This window comes from Daucus carota, chromosome 1 (assembly GCF_001625215.2).
Source record: "Daucus carota subsp. sativus chromosome 1, DH1 v3.0, whole genome shotgun sequence".
Lineage (NCBI taxonomy): Eukaryota > Viridiplantae > Streptophyta > Magnoliopsida > Apiales > Apiaceae > Daucus > Daucus carota.
The window spans coordinates 3,096,910-3,119,440 of NC_030381.2; the positions used below are offsets into that span (position 1 = coordinate 3,096,910).

The 22,531-nt window shown below is 30.7% G+C and overlaps 2 protein-coding genes across 13 annotated transcripts; both read right to left on the bottom strand.

The window, feature by feature from the left end:
- Positions 1 to 6,528: 6,528 nt before the first annotated feature.
- Positions 6,529 to 14,624, bottom strand: LOC108204275 (DNA repair protein recA homolog 1, chloroplastic-like). Of its 11 annotated transcripts, none has more exons than XR_001803744.2 (8): positions 14,428 to 14,624; positions 14,273 to 14,325; positions 13,257 to 13,356; positions 13,077 to 13,136; positions 11,997 to 12,088; positions 11,718 to 11,793; positions 11,243 to 11,355; positions 10,850 to 11,154 (listed from the first exon to the last, which is right to left on the bottom strand). XR_001803744.2 is itself a non-coding variant. In XM_064090325.1 (7 exons), exons 4-7 carry the CDS (start codon positions 12,161 to 12,163, stop codon positions 11,152 to 11,154), a joined length of 294 nt encoding a protein of 97 aa, XP_063946395.1. In that variant the 5' UTR covers positions 12,164 to 13,136; positions 13,257 to 13,356; positions 14,273 to 14,325; positions 14,428 to 14,624; the 3' UTR covers positions 10,850 to 11,151. The 11 variants fall into 11 exon arrangements, 4 of the variants coding, with proteins under 4 accessions (XP_063946389.1, XP_063946395.1, XP_063946390.1 ...); XR_010290268.1 differs by having other exon boundaries at positions 13,229 to 13,356; XR_010290269.1 differs by lacking the exon at positions 13,077 to 13,136 and having other exon boundaries at positions 13,229 to 13,356.
- A 4,665-nt stretch (positions 14,625 to 19,289) lies between these two features.
- On the bottom strand, positions 19,290 to 21,856 carry LOC108204276 (uncharacterized). Of its 2 annotated transcripts, none has more exons than XM_064090309.1 (6): positions 21,704 to 21,856; positions 21,523 to 21,601; positions 21,099 to 21,314; positions 20,059 to 20,135; positions 19,666 to 19,898; positions 19,290 to 19,578 (listed from the first exon to the last, which is right to left on the bottom strand). In XM_064090309.1, exons 3-5 carry the CDS (start codon positions 21,310 to 21,312, stop codon positions 19,887 to 19,889), a joined length of 303 nt encoding a protein of 100 aa, XP_063946379.1. In that variant the 5' UTR covers positions 21,313 to 21,314; positions 21,523 to 21,601; positions 21,704 to 21,856; the 3' UTR covers positions 19,290 to 19,578; positions 19,666 to 19,886. The 2 variants fall into 2 exon arrangements, 1 of the variants encoding a protein (XP_063946379.1); XR_010290256.1 differs by having other exon boundaries at positions 19,295 to 19,578; positions 19,666 to 19,915; positions 21,704 to 21,855.
- Positions 21,857 to 22,531: the final 675 nt, after the last annotated feature.

Consider the following 22,531-nt stretch of genomic DNA (forward strand, 5'->3'; position numbering starts at 1 on the left):
TTATCTTTCTCTTTGTAGAAGCCAGTTTAATTTTCATATTACCTTCTTGGTTATCTTTTGTACAAGTGGTATTGCAAGTGTTTTCAGATCAAAAGCTAAGAGAAAACACCTTTAAAGTTCAAATCTGAAATTTTTAATATTTAATCAATGATGGACAACAAAAACCAATATGATGATTAATTCCTATCAACAATCTTATCATGTCTTTTTAGAAATAAAATGATATACAGGCATGGGAAAAAAGACGCAAGAACTACAGGTTAAACTAATATATTTGGGTCAATGCATAATTATAGATAAGGGAAATCATCTATATGTTAATGAATTGAGTAAGAAGTAGATCTACCTTCAGCAATTGTGTGGTCTTCTGATGTTCTCTCACACACAGTTGGCCGAGTCACAAGGAATCCCTCGCAGTGGTCACAAATTATCTCCCATTTAATAGGTGCAATTTCATTAAATGGGTTGCCAGCCTTTGGGTTCTTTTGCCTCATATCAGCTGCATGACCACTGGACACAAAGGGTACATTGGACAATGGACATATAAAGCTTGTTAGAGAGATAAAGATAGAATGTCACGATTTTGCATATACTGTATGAAGTTTGTACATGTAACAAATAATTTTTGTTGTCTTACAAAAATCAAGCAAAGGGTGAGGAATTCCGCAATGAGAAATGTTGGCATTTCTCTCGTTGTCCACTTTGAGGCAGGTTTGGTAGAACCACTGTTTTCCCTTGCCAACCTGACATAATGAATTTCAATATTTCACGAATTACACATTCTATGCATTACTTAAAAAATTGACAGATATGAGAGTACTTAAATATTAATATATGTGCTCTTAGATATCACAACAAATAAAGTTCATATGGAAACCTATAAAAGTAAATGCACAACCTACATATATAATTGATCCTACCGCCGATTCAAGTGGATCCTCCCTCGATGTTTTAATTTAAATAAGAGGCCGTTTGGAAACATCCATTTCATTTTAAATGACAAGATTTAAGTCGCAGCCTTAAGCTAAACGAGGAGTTTACAAGTGATTTTATACCTAAAATATAAGCTGGGGTAAGTGATGGGCTAGGGTTTCTTCTGAATAATGGGAATGGGCTTTTTTTATAAATTATTAGATTAGATGGGGGTAAGTGATGGGCTATTATGAGTTACTTTATACAACTGTGATAGTAGAATTTTACGGGCCTCATTTGATTTGATTAGTGAATGAGACAGAGACGGTTATTGTGATTGTTCAGAATTTCATATATTACTCCTTCCATCCCAAAATTAGATGAGTTAGTTAATTTTGGCCACGTATTAAGGTGCATTGATCGTATAATTCCGAAAGTTATTGTTTAAATTTTTTTTGTAAATGAAAATTTTATATTTAAATTTTTATATGCAAAAATAAAATTTCAAAAATAAGTAATATAGCTATGCGGTCAATGAATTTTAATGCGTGCCCAAGTCAACGAGCTCATCTAATTTGGGATGGAGGGAGTATTAAACATGCTAATTTATATTGTGATTTGATACGTGACTGATATATGCTAATTTTCTTCGCTAAATCATGGATCAAGTTTGTCATCTTCTTCATGCTAGTCGAACAGGGGGCTCGAGTTATACATGGTCAGGTCTATGGGAGGCGAAAGAAGCTATGAAGGGTGGTTTGAGGTGGGTTTTAGGTGATGGACAATCTATTCTAATGAAATCTGATAGATGGCTAAGAGGTGCTCAGGACTTTCGAGTAAACCAGGAGCATATGTCTGTAAACGATTCTGCAAAAGTTTGTGATTTCTTTCAGACAAATACAAAAATGTGGGATGAAGGCAAGGTCAGGCTGCATTTTAGTGAAGCAGATGCTAATGCTATACTTGGTACCCGGATACCACAAATGTGTATTATAGACAGAACTGCTTGGTCCCATACGTCTAATGGGCAATACACGGTGAAATCTGGATATCAACAGTGGCACAAAAGCAATGTGCATACAACTGGAGTGCAAGAAGCAAGGGGATGGAATAGGATATGGTCTCTGGATGTGCCTCACAAGGTAAGAATTTTTCTCTGGCGATTTTGTCGGAACAATATCCCTATTAGAAGGCTGATCAGAAGTAGAGGTATTACAGTTCCAATAAACTGCTCTCTGTGCACTGAGGATATAGAACATCTCATTCACTTATTTTTTGATTGCAACTTCGATAAAGAATGTTGGCAATTTATGGGGCTGTCATACAACATGTGGGATGTCGAATATGCTGATGTTTGGTTGCTCGATAAACTCAGCTCTGAAGCAGACCAGGAGGTGTTGATAAAGATTGCGGTAGTGCTGTGGGGTGTATGGTTCGCACGAAACAAGAAGATTTTTGAAAACACAAACATGCCGCCAGCAGTAGCTATGAAATGGAGCAAAAAGCAAATAGAGGACTGGAGACAGGCGAACAGGAAGTCTCAAGCGAGAACAGATCACTTGCCACCTTCTCCTAATCCAGTCATAAAATGGAAGCCTCCAAGTCATGGTGCCCTCAAAGTTAATGTTGATGCTGCAGTGACAGAAGGACAGAACCATTTTGCAGTTGGTATGGCGCTCGAAACAACCAAGGTCAGTTCCTGGCAGGGAGAGTCATGAAATTTTCAGGCTGCGTATCAGCGGTTGAGGCAGAAATGGTTGGGATCATTGAAGTTATCTCCTGGACAAACCAACTCCAAGCATTTCCGATGATTGTGGAGTCTGACTCAAAGCTCTGTGTTAGAGCATTAAAAGAGGAGAGCAGCAACCTTCTTGAGCTAGGCAACCTGATTCATCACTGTAAGGATTTGATCCGTAGTCGTAGTGGAGTGGTAGTAGAGTTTGTTAGAAAGCAGGCTAACGGGGTGGCACATAAAAAGGCCAAAATTCCTTGTACGCTTAATGGTTTCTTAGATTTCACATCTCCTCCATCATTTTTGTTGGAGACAATCTTGTCGGACTAATAAATTATAATTGAAAAAAATATGTATTATATTATTACAAAATATTAAATTAAATTAATTGAAATCCATCAAATATAGGTACTGGGTTTTAAAAAATTTTAATTTAATTTTAAATATTTGTCTGCTAGATTTTATCTTGTATAACAATATTAATTATTTAGCATGTAATTTATATTAAAATGTAATAATCGAATATATGGATATTTTGTGGTTTGAATCACTTTCAATTACCGTCATTAAAATTCATATCAAATTGATGAGAAATATTTAATATAATATTTAAAAGAGTTTCTTTATATGATTAGGGTTTATTTCTAATCAATAATATAATCGAATTTAATTTATAATATAAATTTATAATTATTTAAAATTCCAAACATAAATATTAAATATTATATTAAATTTATATAAAGAATATAAAACATATAATAGAATCAATTATTTATTAAAATAATATAAATTTAAGACTATTTACTTAGATTAATATTTCTGTTGATTAATTCAAAAACACCCAAATCATAATAGATTTAAGATAATTTTTGACAATTTAAAATACCTTTCATTTTCTTAAAATCTGTTAAAATCACCATTGTCGTGATAAAAAAAACTACATGATAAATATATGATATAATTGATACATTAATATACATACGTCAGTGTTACAGAAATCGGGAATCGAACCAAATCGGTTAAGCTACCGATTCAAGGATTAATCAGAAATCAGGGATTAATCGGAATGAAAATCGGTTGTATTTTAATATTAAAATATTATTTTTAATATTTAGCTATTATTATATTAGTTATTTAATAATAAATATATTTACTATATCATAAATTCTATAATTGTTCATATCTAAAGTAATATACTCCCTCCCTCCCTCCCTCCCTCCCTCCCTCCCATTTCTTATCAAATGGGTTGGGCACGGAGGTTAGGAAATATGTATAAAGCAAGTTGAAAAGAGAAAGAAAAGTGGGTGAAGTGGTGGGACCCATTGATTTTTAATGTATAAAAAGAAGATAGTGGAGTAAAAGTAGTGTGAAAAGAGGAAAAAAGTGAAGAAGTGGTGGGACCCATTGTCTATTTTTGGTAAGTTTTGAAATGTAAAGAATTGGATGGGACATCCCAAAAAGGAAAGTGTAAAGAAATGGTTGGGACGGAGGGAGTAGTACTTAATTTTAATTATATACTATATATACTTCGATTGAGAAAAATTTATAAGGATTAATCGGATTTCAAAAATCGAATCGGTCGGCCACGTTGTAGAGATTAATCCAGGATTAATCGGTTAAATCGGGAATTTTTAGAACACTGACATAAATGTATATACATACAGTACTTGTCTAGAAAATATATCCACAGTGGCAACATTTGTCAGCCTGATAGATTTCAATACCGGAGAAAACAACTTGTACCTATGTTGTATGACAAGTTAATCGACTCTTATTTACTGGAACAAGTCATGTGGTTGAACCAATCGTAGGCATAAATTAATCCGAAGCCGATTTAGTTCAGTCATAAATAAATCTGAAAACCCAATATCTTCTTTTTATACATTAAAAGTCAATCGGTCCCACCACTTCATCCACTTTTCTTCCTCCTTTCTACTACTTTATACATATTTTTTAATCTCCGTGCCCAACCCATTTGATAAGAAATGGGAGGGACGGAGGGAGTACTTGTCTAGAAAAAATATCCACAGTGGCAACATTTGTCAGCCTGATAGATTTCAATACCGGAGAAAACAACTTGTACCTATGTTGTATGACAAGTTAATCGACTCTTATTTACTGGAACAAGTCATGTGGTTGAACCAATCGTAGGCATAAATTAATCCGAAACCGATTTAGTTTAGTCATAAATAAATCTGAAACCGATTTAATCAGACGCATTAATTCATTGGGAATAATAAAGAAATTCAAAACGAGTAATATTAATATTATTTATTATTCTCTAGATTTTATTTAATTTATTTTTTTGGAGATAGTTCTGTATGTATTTTAAAGTTTTATAAAACATAATTTCATAAATAATTTGATGAAAAAATTTATAGATAAAATTAAAATCTTAATTTTAACTAAAATAGGAAAATTACAAAATGAGTCATGAAAATCTACTTTATAAAAATTTAAAATATAAATAAGGAAATTCTCACAAAATTATAAAGAGATTTATATATAGTTACTGACATTGATTTTAGACGAGGAGGGAAATTGTGTTTGTTTAAACTCTAATCTAAATTTTAATCAATTTGTTGTGTTTGTTTAAACTGTAATAAATTTGTTCCGTGACAAATTCATATGTCACATTCTAGCTTTCTCATCGGTATTACATCCAATCATACAGATGATGACAAACATCGTTAAAAATATTCTATATTATGAATTATATATCGGATTGTCTATCTTATGCTCTCAGGGCACATGTTAACCTACATTAAATGACATCTTTTTCTGCAACTAGTACTTTCTCCCTCCTTCTTTTTACGTGAAACAATATTCAATTAATTAATATTTTTTTCATTACTGTGTTTTATTCTTTAACTATATACTTTACTCTTTTTACATATTATATTCAAAAAAATATTATTTATAATTATTTACAACTTAAGATTATATTAAATGCTAATTATATATTTACTTTTGATTTATCTTTCAAAATTTTATATTTATAATAAAATGTATTTTATTTTAAAAAATGTCGAAATAAAACAAATTTTTTATCAAATATTATATGACAACTTTCAATTAACTTCGTCCCACAAATAATAACGAGCCCCCCCAGCATACACACTAGTTTTCTAATTAAAATCATCCAATTCGATATCTAATAAAAAAAATTAGTTAGAAGGTGATTTTAACTAGAAAATTAGTGTATATGCAGGAGGGCTCGTTATTATTTGTAAGATGAAATTAATTAAAAGTTGTAATATAAATTTGATAAAATATTTGTTTTATCTTGACATTGTTTATAATAAAATAACATTTTATTATAAATATAAAAATTTGAAATAAAAATCAAAAGTGAATATAAAATTAGCATTTAATAAAATTTTAACTTATATATAATTTATAAATAATATTATTTTGAATATAATATGTAAAAAAAGTAAGATATGTAGTTAAAGAAGAAAATAAAACAATCAAGAAAACATTAATTAATGAAACACGTGAAAAGGAGAGAGAGAATACTAGTCGCAGAAAAAAATGCCCCAAGAGCACAGGATAGACAACCCGATTATATATTTTGAACAAACATCGTTAAGATGTTCATCTATATTATTTATTTTCTTTAAATTAATATATTTAACTAATATAGCTTGCTTGTACATTCATCAACAATAAAATGTTTAATGTTCTTCCATCAATAAGATCACAAAAACATCTAGCTTCGGCACCTAAACAAATGCTACATAACCCGGAAGAAAATTGGTAAATTATGAATAACTGTTCCAAAATGCAGAATCCTGTTTTAACACACACACAAGCGTATTATATACATTATACAGGTCAATAAATAAACAGAAAAATACTAGAAATACTTCAAGTAACTTAATGGTTACTTGAACATCATCTATTTTAAGTCTTTTGAGCCCTGATCTTACATAGGAATAAGAATAAGACAATATGGTTACTAGCAAATTAGCGGGCCTTAGATAATTGTTTTTCATCATTTTGGAGCATCATCTTCATTGTTTACTGCAAATCATCTTCCTTGTTTACTGCAAGAAGAATGTGAAAATCAGTGACTTTCATACTAGAAAATTTAATAAATTTCAAGTACATTAACTTAACTATAAGCATACCAGCATACCTTCACCATTTATGAGCCATCCGTCTCCCGGATATTATTAAACAAAACAATCTTTACGTGAATAAGATTGTATTGAGTTTGTTTTATGGCAGGTCGGCTAGGAGCTCAGCACAAAATTCCAGCCACCTACATAGAGCTCGCTGAGGGAAGATGGCACTCATCCTTGTGCTTTGGAACAAGGTCCGAAATTCCTAGAGGTGGTGCCAGCCTCTAGGTTCTTTTACCTCATCAGCTGCATAAACACAAACACTGGACACAGGGCACAGTGGACATATAATATATCTTAGAAAAATAAGGACGGAAATTTCATAATTTTGCATATATTGTAGGAAGTGTACATATAAAAACCAATTTTTTTGTTATACAAAAAACAAGCGAAGGGTGAGGAATACCATCTCGAGAAATGTTGGCATTTCTCTTTGTCCACTTGGTGCCAATATTGGTAAAATTAATTTTATTCCTTGCCGACCTGACATAATAAATTACATATTCTACGCATTAATTAAAAAATTAACAATTATGAGAGTACTTCAATACTAATTTAAGTCCTTTCAGATATCACAATAAATAAAGTTCATACAGAAACCTATAAACATAAATGCACAGGCTACATACATGATTAATCACAAATTGCAAGATAGTGCCGCTTGGATGCATCCTCTCACAGTGTTTTGAAATAAATAAATGTGATTCAACAAGATATAACACAATAGTATCAACAATATCTGGATTCTTAATGCCCATTCGTTGTTAATTTTCGAGACTGTTTGGTTTCCCTTTATTATCTCTATCCAACAAGCAATGTTATCTAATAACAATAGAAAGCTTTCCATAGACATACAGAAATCAAAAAGCAGTTTACTTTTCTAATTAACTTCTACATTATACTACGAGAAATAGGGTGCTCAAAACTAACACGAAATAGTATCAACAATATCTGGATTCTTAATGCCCATCCATTGTTGACTTTCAAGACTGTTTGGTTTCTCTTTATCATCTCTATCCAACAAGCAATGATCTCTTACAACAATAGAAAGCTAAAGTATTTCCATAGACATACAGAAATCAAAACATTCTAATCAACTTCTACACTATACTACAGGAAATAGGGTGCTCAAAACCAACATAAAATATTCCAATATAGCTAACCAACACAATCACGATATGTTCAAACCAGACCTCAATTACCACATGCCTGTTCAAAACTAAACCACAAATCACCCTTATCCAGTGACAAAATATTCCAATACAGCCAACCAACACAATCAAGTGCACGATCAATCATAAACTATTCCGATACAGCTAACCAACACAATCAAGGGCACGATCAGCGTAAAGCCGACAACTACCAGTTATCACATATATGTTCAAAACAGACTACAATTAAATGAGATTTAGCTAGTCAATTAAACAAGCCTTTCATTACAGATATCAGAATCTTACCCACTGAGGCAGCAATGGAACATTGTTTTGTTTTTCTGGAGCATCTTCTTCATTGTAACTGAAACAAAAAAAGCAATAATTAGCGAGTTTCATATCAGATAAATTAGCTATTAAACAATCGGAATTGAGAAATCTAGGGCTTAAAAACACGATATATGTACCTGTTTTTGGGCTTCGAAACCGAGAACATAACGAATTTGAAACATCGATCCACCGATTCAGCACTAATTATAAATACACTCGAATAGATACATAGGGTAAGTGATGAGCTAGGGTTTCTTATGAAAAATTTGAATGGGCTTTTTTTAAATGATGGGCTAGGGTTTAATCTGAACAATCGGAATGGGCTTTTTATGAGTACTTTATACAACTATGATGATAGTAGAATTTTACTGGCCTCATTTGACTGTTTTTATTTTGAATTAGATGACGGTGAAAAATTGCGTGGCGATATAATACTGATTTTGTAGTTTGAATCACTTTCAGTTACGGTAACTAAATTTCATATCAAAGTTTTTGATATACATTTTTTCAAAGAAATATGATCATAGTCTCGGAAGAAAAAGATAAGTCTTTTCCTATATCAAAATATTTGAAATGAATTTTTAAATTCTAATTTGATATTTATTAAGGTAACCAGTTTTTTTTTTTGCTAAATTGATATTTATTAAGGTAAACAGTTTTATTTTTGATATATTGAAAAATGTAGTTTTGAAACTTTCCTCCGATATATCCGAAACTGAAAAAAAATAATTTTTATTTTTGATATTTTTAAAATTAAAATTATAATTTGAAATTTTCTTCCAATAATTTTGATACAGAAAAAGGTAGGTAGATTTTATCTTTGATATACTGAAAATGATATTTCTAAAACTTGCTTCTAATATATCCGAAACTAAAAAAAGTAGTTTTTGTTTTTAATATTTTTCATCCAAAAATTTCGGAAAATTGGAGGAAAAAAGTAAGTTTTTTTCGATATCAAAATAATCGAAAAGAAATTTCAAATTCTGATTTGATATTTATTAAGTTAGTTAGTTTTTATTTTTGATGTATTGAAAAATGTGGTTTTGAAATTTTCCTCCAATATATCTGAAACTCAAAATGGTGATTTTTATACAAAAATGTAATGTAGATAGGTACATTTTATTTTTGATATTTTGGAAATGATAGTTCTAAAATTTACGTAATATATTGATTGTTTGTCCTCAGTGTGCGGAGAAAATTTTCTATAAATTGTCCTCAGTTAGCGGAGAAAAATGTTTGTTCATCTGTATTTTTTATTTTTAATTTTCTATTTTATGTATTTTTTATTTTTTATTTTCTATTTTTCTTAAAAATGAATATATTTAACTAATCAGCGTTTGCTTGTATATTCATCAACAATAAAATGTTTTATGTTCTTCTATCAATAACATCACAAAAAAATTTAATACTAAAAGCTACATGAATCAGGTAAACCGCAGTTAAGCTACAGGCTCTGGTCCAAGAGACATGATCACAAATTCTGCTCCTTTCAGGAGTCGAGTTGAACCTGTGAGCAAGGCGATACAAGTCTCCGCTTTCAACCTAGTTGAACAAACCCTTTCTGGCAAAAGATGTATTTTATATGGGGCTGAAAATGCAAAAACCGAAACGAAAATGAGATGTATTTGAGGCATATGGTCGAAAAGCTTGAACATGTTTGTAAGTTTTCTAAATTAGGGTGAGACTCTTTTATATATTTCTAAATTATATTTATAATTTAGAAAAATCGTGTTTTTCAATTTTCTGTATTTTTAATTTTTAATTTTCTATTTTTCTTAAAAATGAATATATTTAACTAATCAGCGTTTGCTTGTATATTCATCAACAATAAAATGTTTTATGTTCTTCTATCAATAACATCACAAAAAAAATTTAATACTACAAGTTACATGAATCAAATAAACCGCAATTAAGCTACAAAGCTACAGGCTCTGGTCTAAGAGACATAATCACAAATTCTGCTCTTTTCGGGAGTCGAGTTGAACCTGTGAGCAAGGGATACAAGTCTCCGCTTTCAACCTAGTTAAACCAACCCTTTCCGGCAAAAGATGTATTTTATATGGGGCTGAAAATGCAAAAACCGAAACGAAAATGAGATGTATTTGAGGCATATGGTCGAAAAGCTTGAACATGTTTGTAAGTTTTCTAAATTAGGGTGAGACTCTTTTATATATTTCTAAATTATATTTATAATTTAGAAAATCATGTTTTTCATCCCCCAGTTTTTGGGCTGAGCGTGTATTATTTTTTTTAAAAAAATTTCAAGGACACAGTTTAAACTTTAAACCTCATTCATCTTTGTATCACCATCAAAATGAGATCATTCATCTTTTTATCACAGTCATAATTCACTTTGGAAGATATAAAGTTCACATATTGACTTGCATGGGAAACTAGGAGCTCATACTAATATATTCTTTTACATTTGTAAAATTTGACATTCTTTAGTATAAAATTTAAAAAATAATATTAATTACATATACGTCAAGTGAGTAGCATGTAAACTATGAATTTTTTTTACAAAGTGCTGAATCGATCCTCTGTCATCACACAAACGTATTATATACATTATATAGGTGAATAAATAAACAGACAAATATAAAAACTACTTGAGTAACTTAGATTTTAAGTCTTTTGAGCATTGATGTTACATAGAAATAAGAATAAGACAATATGGTAAGGAATACATTGGTAGGTTCAACTACTTGGAAAAAAATCATCTACATTGCCAGCTTTTAACTTAGTTCTTGCAATTTCAAAAGTTCTTGATATGTCGCGTTGTTTTATCTTCAACGAAATAACCAAGTAGACAAGCAGCAGCTTCTTAATAGCAGATAAGTAGCAGATTAGCCAGCCTTAGTTACTGCTTTCCATCTTTTTGGAGCATCATCTTCATTGTTTACTGCAAGAAGAAATTTGAAAACCAGTGAATTGAATACTAGAAAACTTAATAGATTTTCAAGTACATTATAACTATATAACAAGCATACCTTCACCATCTCTGAGCCATACGTATCCCGGATATTAAACAAGATAATCTTCACGTGAAAAAGATTGTACTGAGTTTGTTTTACAATACCTCAAAGTGTGTACGAAAACATACCTTTAAAAAGAAGTAAAGATATATCACAAACTAATAACTTTCAACCAAACTATACAATATACTACGACAGAAAGTTTAATACTCCCTCTGTCCCGGTTACATTTTAACCGACTTTGACTTTTTAACACGTATATTAAGATGCAAAAAAAAAATATCTACACTGAATAAAAAAATTCAATTCTTATACCAAATAATAGTTTAGATTCTAAACGTTTAATTGATATGAATTTTATAAAGAATTATTATGTTTACATGTGATTTTCCTAACACCTTAAAATACATGTAAAAAAGTCAAAAGCAGTTAAAATGAGACGGAGAGAGCATATAGAACAAGATATTTGTGTGCACATAAAGTCTCTTACCTCAACAATATTTCCTCTAGGAAGGCCGACACCCAATGCAATGTCCAATGTCAGACAACCACTTGGAAAAGAGTCACTGCAGTAGACCAAATTGGAGAACAGGGCAATTTGTAAGTAATGAAAACTTAGAGTGTGTGCTTGTTCATTTCTATCGAAGTGATTTAAAGAAAGATAAGGAAAAGTTCACATTGCAGACAGCACATTCGAAATTTCGAACAGCATTTATCAAATGCAAATAGAATTGGAAGAAGTCTACATTAATAGTATTTGAACACATACACAAGAGATCCACCAGCATTGCCTAATATTGTTACAGCTCCATTTCCAAATGAGTTATTAATGTCATTCATAGCTGCTTCCAATGCTTTCGCCTGTAACAAAATATTTACATCAAATATGGACATTAGATTAGTTTTGATTATGGTCCATGAAATAAATTGTAACATTCCTCATTTCCACATTGTTTGACTTATGAGCTAATTTATTTTTAGACATCCATCTTCTTCTTGAATTGTATAATATCCTATCAAGTTGATTAATCCAAGAACTGTAGTCTGTAGGTGTTTCCCATAAGAACCTGAGGCATATTTGACATCTTACGTTCTTTCCTAATCACGGTGCTTCTTAAAGAATAATATTACCTGACAAGATTATGAAACTCAGAAAGTAAAGCACCGCATATTATATCACTATTTAAGGACTCACCTTCTTTCAAAACTCCACCCAGCTCTATCAATTTAGGGTATAATATATGATGAATGCAATCCCTGTTTACGACTCCTAATAATAATAACAATGCCGATGCCTTCTACACCAAGAGTGTGGGATAGTTCATAGGAAGTGAATCATATACAGTGAATCCAATTCCGTACATATCAGACTACTTCAGATAAACTGGCACAAGCACGGATATAGTTGCAACTTTATCATTGGAGTACTTTTAACTAAATCATCCCTTGCACTATAAGTCATAATAACAAATTACCTTCTTGGTTATCTTTTGTACAAGTGGTATTGCAAGTGTTTTCAGATTAAAAGCTAAGAGAAAACACCTTTAAAGTTAAATTCTCAAATTTTTAATATTTAATCAATGATGGACAACAAAAACCAATATGATGATTAATTCCTAACAACAATCAAAAGTGCAGAGAGCAGGGATTTTGATTCAAGAGCGTAAAGAGCGCCACGTAAGACGCCCGAGATTTTGCTTTATATAGATATAAGATTTGACATTCTTTAGTATAAAATTTTAAAAATAATATTAATTACATATACGTCAAGTGAGTAGCATGTAAACTATGAATTTTTTTTACAAAGTGCTGAATCGATCCTCTGTCATCACACAAACGTATTATATACATTCCATTAAATGGGTTGCCAGCCTTTGGGTTCTTTTGCCTCATATCAGCTGCATGACCACTGGACACAAAGAGTACATTGGACATATAAAGCTTGTTAGAGAGATAAAGATTGACTGTCACGATTTTGCATATACTGTATGAAGTTTGTACATGTAACAAATAATTTTTGTTGTCTGACAAATATCAAGCAAAGTGGGAATTCCGGAATGATAATGTTGGCATTTCTCGTTGTCCACTTTGAGGCGGGTTTGGTAGAACTACTGTTTTCCCTTGCCAACCTGACATAATGAATTTCAATATTTCACGAATTACATATTCTATGCATTAATTAAAAAATTGACAGATATGAGAGTACTTAATTATTTAATATATGTGCTCTTAGATATCACAACAAATAAAGTTCATACGGAAACTTATAAAAGTAAATGCACAACATACATATATAATTGATCCCAATTGCACGATAGCGCTGATTCAAATGGATCCTCCCTCGATGTTTTAATTTAAATAAGAGGCCATTTGGAGACATGCATTTCATTTCAAATGACAAGATTTAAGTTGTCATCTCCAACACTCAAATTTATACAAATATTTGAATGTCTGGATTTCAAATGAAATCCAAATCCACATTCCCAAACAGATTATTTGATCATCAAATCCAAAATTTCAAATGAAATCCAATTTCCCAAACAGGCCATAAATGTAATCCAACAAGACACAATAAAATCTTATCAACAATATCTGGATTCTTAATGACCATTAATCGTTCAATTTCGAGATTATGGCTTCCCTTTATCATCTCTCCAATAAGAGAAAGTATTTTCATAGATAGAGATCGAAATGTGGTTTAGTTTTTCAATTACCTTCCATATTATAGTACAAGAACAAGGGCGCTCAAAACTAACACAAATTACCCACTTATGTTATGACAAAATATTCCGATACAGCTAACCAACACAACCAAGGGCACAATATATCATAGGGTTAGTTACCAGCATTCAAAACCCATCAATAAATCTGACCACGTATATGTTCAAAACAGACAACAAAAAATTCCGATCAAGGGCACGATCTATCAACAGCATATAGCCGACCACTACCAGTTGTCACATATATGTTCAAAACGGACCACAATTAAATTGCATTTAGCTAGTCCATTAAACAAGCCTTTCATTACAAAGATCAGAATTTTACCCAATCAGGCAGATCATTGTTTTGTTTTTCTGGAGCATCTTCTTCATTGTTTACTGCAGGAAGAGATTTGATAATTAGTATATTTCAAATTAGATAAATTAACTATTAAACAATCAGAATTGAGAAATCTAGGGTTTAAAACACAAAATATATACCTGTTTTTAGACTTCGAAACAGATAGCATCACGAAACGATTCAGCACTTTACACTCTAGATACATACACACACGATTATCATAGATCGTTGCGGCGATGCCCTAATCTAGGCGATGCCCTAATGTAATTGAGAAGCTGCCGCCTTAACCTACACGACGAGTGATTTTATACCTAAAAATAAATTGGTTTAACTAAAACGCCTGGGCTTTCTTATGAGAAATGGACTTTTCTGTGAGTTATTTTATACAAGGGGCCGGCTAACCTGTGCCCTCAGGGCACAGGTTAAAATGTATTTAATGCATCTTGGTGGTAGCTGACAGCTAATGTGATTATAGTTTTTTGTAACAATACATTAATGACTAATTACATTCAAATCATATTTGATATTTTATTTAATCATATATTATATTATAATTTGAATTATTATATTTTTTAAGAATATTAAAATAATAAAAGACTCATAAATTTATTATTAAATATTAGATTGGCCGATTTTAGTTAGAGGGCTGATTTTAATTTGAAAATTAGTGTGCATGCAGGGGGGCCTTGTTATTATTTGTGCGATGAAATCAATTAAAAATTATCATATAAAATGTGATAAAAGAATTATTCTATGTTCCCCCATTTTTTTGAAATTTAATATTATTTTATAATAAATATATAATTTAGAAGACAAATAAAAAATAGATGTATAATTAGTACTTAATAAATTTTTGAATGATTCTATACAAATACACTGATAACTATGCAAACACAAGAGTAGTTGACTGTATTAATTCCTACTTATCCTGTGCCCTCAGGGCACAGGTTAGCCACTCCGTTTATACAATATGAGATCTGTTCCGGTGGATCCAGACCGTGCCAAAAGAATCCGGACTTTTCCGGAATAGATTAGATCGGGCTTTTTTAAAAATCAGGTTGGGATGGACTTTCTCAAAAATACTGAGCCTGGTTTACTTATAAAAAGTCCAAATTTTTTAAAAATCCAAATTTTATCCAGATTTTTTTGAAAATACTAGGCTTGTTTTAGGCCTTCGGATTGGGCCGTGCCAGCTCGGGTTTTTTTCATATAGGTTTTTCAAATTTTTTCCCCAGAGATCAAATATGTCCTTTTTAGCTTAGGTTAAGTGTCCAAAATTTGTTCCCATATTTTTTCTCAAATTTATTCGATATTGTGTGATTGATTACACATATAATAATAAATATGCACATAAATCACCCAGTTAAAATTCGTTATATGTCTGTCATGTGATTTGAAAAAAAATAAAAAATTTGAGGACGAATTTTGAGGTATGTAGTATTTTTTTCAAACAAAATGTCATTGTTAAATCAATAACAAGGAATTTTTATCCTCTTCAGTTTATAGCATATTTTTATAAATTTACATATAATAATTATATTTTTTATACTTTTATGAAATATAAAGAGTCGTGAATATTTTTTGTCAAAAAATAGTTCTCACCGCAGTTTAACACCCCATCACAAACAAAAATATCACATGAGTCGATATCCACAAATTATAGTTAAATTATACACATTTTAACTAGTCTTAATAATTTACAAAAATTATTTACAAATTTATTATATATCATAAGATTGATCCAAGCCAGTTAAGATAGTTAAGATGATTTCGGTAGTAGGTTGAATAATATCAAATCATGTTAAAAAATAACATAGAAAATTTTTACGTATTCAATCATAAATTTTAAATAGAAAGAACCATAATCTAATTCGGGTAAATATTTATTTGGATATCATTAATTACATATTATCAAAAATCTAGTATTTCGTTTGTATTTCGATTTTATTTGGGTTAAATTTCCGATCCACATATTTTTTTTATCAATTTAAATCGATTTTCGAATTCTAATCAAATTTGATTATATTATATTTGATATTAGTTTTCACGTGATTCTAAACAGATTGGTTCAGATGGGATTTACAATATTAATTTATATGCGATTCTAATAAGATATTAATTATTATATATTGGGGTCATGTTCAAAAGAGAACCATTAGAGAGAGAAAACAGAACTTAAGTATTAGTTAGGGTTATGCATCAGAACTTCACATGCAAAAATTGTGAATATCTATGTATTATATTTTAAAATTATTTTTGAACACACACAACAATGAAAAAAAACATATATTTAGATTTATATCCTAAAAATTTATTTAAAATTTAGGGTTTTATAGTTCTATTTTAAGGTCTGATCCTTTCTTGAATGCGACCTTTATGTATTAATATAAAAATTTTATTATCTCATTTTTGATCACTCAATGAAATAACAGTACTAACTACAAAATTTATGGATATATGTAAACAAGCAAATTAGCTAAAATATCTTTGTTCTTTTCTTTTTCGAAAAGTTTGATATTGCCAAATACAAAATTTTACAACATTATTTGGTGAGATTTACTTAGATTAATAGTTTTGTTGATTAATTCACAACACCAAAATCATAATAATTAAGGTCATTTTTGACAATTTAAAAAGCCTTTCATTTTCTTAATATCGGTTAAAACCAACATTGCCGTGAATAAAAATACTAAATGATAAATATTTGGTATAGTTGATACATTAATATACGTGCAGAAATGAATGTATATACAAATTTCACTAGAAGATCATATCCATAGTGGCATCACTCGTTAGCCTTATAGATATCAATACAAGGACTCACACGTATTTGAAAAAACAACTTGTATCTAAGTTGTACTTCTGAGCAGCTTTGGTTGGGCTGATTTGCCAAGTTACCTTTCGAAACTTCTTGATTCCGAAGTTATATTTTCCTTGGGCATTCCATAACAGCAACATTCCAAAGACTCGAAGACAGAAAAAATTGCAGACCTTGCAACTGGGAATCACTGCCTTTATTATCTCCGCTGCTGTTATCGGCCTCTTGAATTCTTTTTACAGTATGTCTTACAGTATTTTTGGGCAACTAATCATCGGCAAGAACAATTTGTGCTCGACAAACACTGATTTACTGAGATATGATGGTATCCCTGACACCTGAGAGTTCAATATTTAGGAAGTCGGGTATCAGTTCGATAATTAATACCTTACTATAGAATGCGGAACAGACAGTCTTAATGATCTATAAAGACTTATACCACACAAAATTGACAGAGCAAAACATGACCATTTACATTACAGTATGCAGAGTAAAATAATCAAATTTGTGAAAGAAACAAGGTAGTACGAACTATGAAGCAATAATCCAATTATTATGCAAAGAAACCCATACATAATCTTCTAGTGGAAGACTATCAACTTAACTGATACAAAATCTCATTCTCAAAAGCCGCTTTATCCGAAAACCAATGCAAAATATTAATTCACTCAGAATCTTCCTGTTACAGGACTGATTAGACAAGAGTACAGAAATATGCCTGTGAGATAGAGGAAGAGAAAGGAAGGGAGGGATAGGCTTACTCATTTAGCTTACGAACATCATATTAAATCATACTTCCTATGTTCTACAACAGTATTGGTATAATTATTAAATCATATTAGTGTATAATATTTGCGTGCTATAAAAGTATTTGTATTTTTCTACAAAAATATTGCATTATAAAATAATTTTCTACTATATTAATATATGTTCCGCAGCAGTATAACGTAGTAATATGTATTTTTCTATAAAAATATTGCATTATAAAATTGTTTTCTATTATGTTAATATATGTTCTGCAGCAGTATGACGTAGTAATTTGCATTTTACTACAAATGTATTGCATTATAAAATCATTTTCTATTATATTAATATATGTTCCGCAGCAGTATATGCATAATTTGTATTTTCCTACAATTTGTAAAATCATTTTTAATTATATTAATATATGTTCCGCATCAGTATGACGTATTTTCCTATAATAATATTGTATAATAAAATCATTTTTAATTATATTAATATATGTTCCGCAGCAGTATGACGTAGTAATTTGTATTGAAGATCTTTAACAAATATTCTGCAGCAGTACAAGCCTATAAGTTATATGATTGAATTATATAATTTTGGAAAGTTTACATTAATCATGGAATTAAATATTGTCATTTAATGAAGGTTCTAAGGTTCTAAAATTAAGAGGTTCTATGTGGAACCTGACCCTGTATATATATATATAGGGAAGTGCTCAAATACAAACTAAGTTAGTGTACAAACTACAAACTTAATATAAGCCCTTGGATGAATCTAATCCAATGGCCCCGCAGGGGCAACCACACACCAGTTAATATGCACCCTGCCACACATGATCCACAGAATCCCCTCCATTTTTAATTTGAATTTTCCCGTCAATCGGTGAACTTTTTTTGAAATCAGATTTCACTGTATTTTTGTTCATCTCCCAACGATTAATTTCCATACCATATGTGCTATATTCCGATTTGATTTAGAGACATTTTAATTTTGGTTTGTAGTTTGTACGCTAAGAAGGTTTGTACGAGAGTAAGACCCTATATATATAGTTATTGACATTGATTTTAGACGAAAAAGGAAATTGTTTTTGTTTAAACTCTAATCAATTTGATTTTGTTTGTTTAAACTCTAATCAATTTGTTTCGTGACAAATTCATATGTCGCATTCTAGCTTTCTCATCGGTATTACATTCAATCATACAGATTATTACAAACATCGTTAAGATATTCTATATTATGAATTATATATTTTGAACAAGCATCGTTAAGATTTTCATCTATATTTTTTATTTCCTTAAAATTAATATATTTAACTAATCATCACTTGCTTGTACATTCATCTAACAATAAAATGTTTTATGTCTTCCATCACTAAGATCACAAAAACATCCAACTTCGGCACCTAAACAAATGCTATATAACCCGGAAGAAAATTGGTCAATTATGAACCACTGTTCCAAAATGCAGAATCCTGTTTTAACACACACACAAGCTTATTATATACATTATACAAGTCAATAAATAAACAGACAAATACTAGAAATACTTCAAGTAACTTAATGGTTACTTGAACATCATCTATTTTAAGTCTTTTGAGCCCTGATCTTACATAGGAATAAGAATAAGACAATATGGTTACTAGCAAATTAGCGGGCCTTAGATAATTGTTTTTCATCATTTTGGAGCATCATCTTCATTGTTTACTGCAAATCATCTTCCTTGTTTACTGCAAAGAAGAATGTGAAAATCAGTAACTTTCATACTAGAAAATATAATAAATTTCAAGTACATTATAACTTAATTATAAGCATACCTTCACCATTTATGAGCCATCCGTCTCCCGGATATTATTAAACAAAACAATCTTTACGTGAATAAGATTGTATTGGGTTTGTTTTATGGCAGGGTCGGCTAGGAGCTTAGCACAAAATTCTAGACACCTACATAGAGCTCGCTGAGGGAAGATGGAACTCATCCTTGTGCTTTGGAACAAGGTCGGAAATTCCTAGAGGTGGTGCCAGCCTCTAGGTTCTTTTACCTCGTCAGCTGCATAAACACAAACACTGGACACAGGGCACAGTGGACATATAATATATCTTAGAAAAATAAGGACGGAAATTTCATAATTTTGCATATATTGTAGGGAGTGTACATATAAAAACCAATTTTTTTGTTATACAAAAATCAAGCGAAAGGTGAGGAATACCATCTCGAGAAATGTTGGCATTTCTCTTTGTCCACTTGGTGCCAATTCTGGTAAAATTAATTTTATTCCTTGCCGACCTGACATAATAAATTACATATTCTACGCATTAATTAAAAAATTAACAATTATGAGAGTACTTCAATACTAATTTATGTCCTTTCAGATATCACAATAAATAAAGTTCATACAGAAACCTATAAACGTAAATGCACAGGCTACATACATAATTAATCACAAATTGCAAGATAGTGCCGCTTGGATGCATCCTCTTAGAGTGTTTTGAATTAAATAAATGTGATTCAACAAGATATAACACAATAGTATCAACAATATCTGGATTCTTAATGCCCATTCATTGTTAATTTTCGAGACTGTTTGGTTTCCCTTTATTATCTCTATCCAACAAGCAATGGTATCTAATAACAATAGAAAGCTTTCCATAGACATACAGAAATCAAAAAGCAGTTTACTTTTCTAATTAACTTCTACATTATACTACGAGAAATAGGGTGCTCAAAACTAACACAAAATAGTATCACAATATCTGGATTCTTAATGCCCATCCATTGTTAATTTTCAAGACTGTTTGGTTTCTCTTTATTATCTCTATCCACCAAGCAATGATCTCTTATAACAATAGAAAGCTAAAGTATTTCCATAGACATACAGAATCAAAAAATAGTTTCCTTTTCTAATTAACTTCTACATTATACTACAAGAAAAAGGGTGCTCAAAACTAACACAAAATATTCCAATACAGCTAACCAACACAATCACGATATGTTCAAAACAGACCACAATTACCAAAGGTCGTTCAAAACTAATCACAAATTACCCTGATCCAGTGACAAAATATTCCGATACAGCCAACCAACACAATCAAGTGCACGATCAATCATAAATATTCCGATACAGCTAACCAACACAATCAAGGGCACGATCTACCAATTATCACATATATGTTCAAAACAGACTACAATTATATGAGATTTAGCTAGTCAATTAAACAAGCTTTCATTACAGATCAGAATTTTACCCACCAGGAGAAGTTCTTAAGTGCACAATGTCATCAATGTCGTCCTCATCATCAATCCACCCGTAACAAGGCCTGCGTCGTTTCCTTGGAATAGTTCCGCCTGGTGCTTGTGGAGGGAGGATGGCCAGGGAAAGCTCGGTGTTAGTATTACCGAGGTTGACATCTGAGCTGATAACAGGGGCCATAAGATTAACATCACGTCCACGGGACGCTTCCATACCTTCACCATGGAGAACAACATTCTCATCATTCTATGTGTGTGGTGACTAATATCATATTACATTCTGCAATTTAAAATTTTGCTATCCTGACCTTTATGTAATAACATTGTTTCACCATAAAGTCAATATGATTGTATCATACAAATATTGGCGAGGCATAAACTCAACTTATTTTTCTTAAACGAGATGATAATTCTTATAGTGTACCTGTATTGTCAGAATTTTACCCACTGAGGCAGCAATAGAACAAAGTTTTGTTTTTCTGGAGCATCTTCTTCATTGTTTACTGAAACAAAAAAAGCAAAATTAGCGAGTTTCATATCAGATAAATTAGCTATAAAACAATCGGAATTGAGAAATCTAGGGCTTAAAAACACAAAATATATACCTGTTTTTGGGCTTCGAAACGGATCACATAATGAATTTGAAACATCGATCCAGCGATTCAGCACTGAATTATGAATACACTCAAACACACACGATTATTATCGATCGACGCGGCGTGCCCTAGTCTAATTGGGAAGCCGCCGCCTTAACCTGCACGAGGAGTTTACAGGTGATTTTATACCTAAAACATATGGGCTAGGGTTTCTTATGAATAATCTAAATGGGCTTTTTTAAGTGATGGGCTAGGGTTTAATCTGAATAATCGGAATGGGTTTTTTTTAAGTGATGGACTGTTATTGTGATTGTTCATAAACACGTTTGACTGTTTTTATTTTGAATTAGATGATGGTGAAAAGCTTCGTGGCGATATATACTGATTTTCTTCACTAAATCATGGATCAAGTTCTCCGTAGTTTAAAATTTTTAAAAATGTTGAAAGTTTTGATATTTAAGCAAATTTATTTTAAAATATATGATAATAAGTCCATTTATAAAAAAATAATAAATTTAAATTTAAATTTTAATATTAAAATATGTATTATAGTCTCGGAAAAAAATATGATCATAGTCTCGGAAAAAAAAGTAAGTCTTTTTCTATATCAAAATATTTGAAATGAATTTTTAAATTCTAATTTGATATTTATTAATGTAGGCAGTTTTTATTTTTGATATATTGAAAAAAGTAGTTTTGAAACTTTCCTCCAATATATCCGAAACTGAAAAAGGTAATTTTTATTTTTGATATTTACAAAATTAAAAATATAATTCGAAACTTTCTTCCAATAATTTTGATACAGAAAAAGGTAGGTAGATTTAATTTTTGATATAC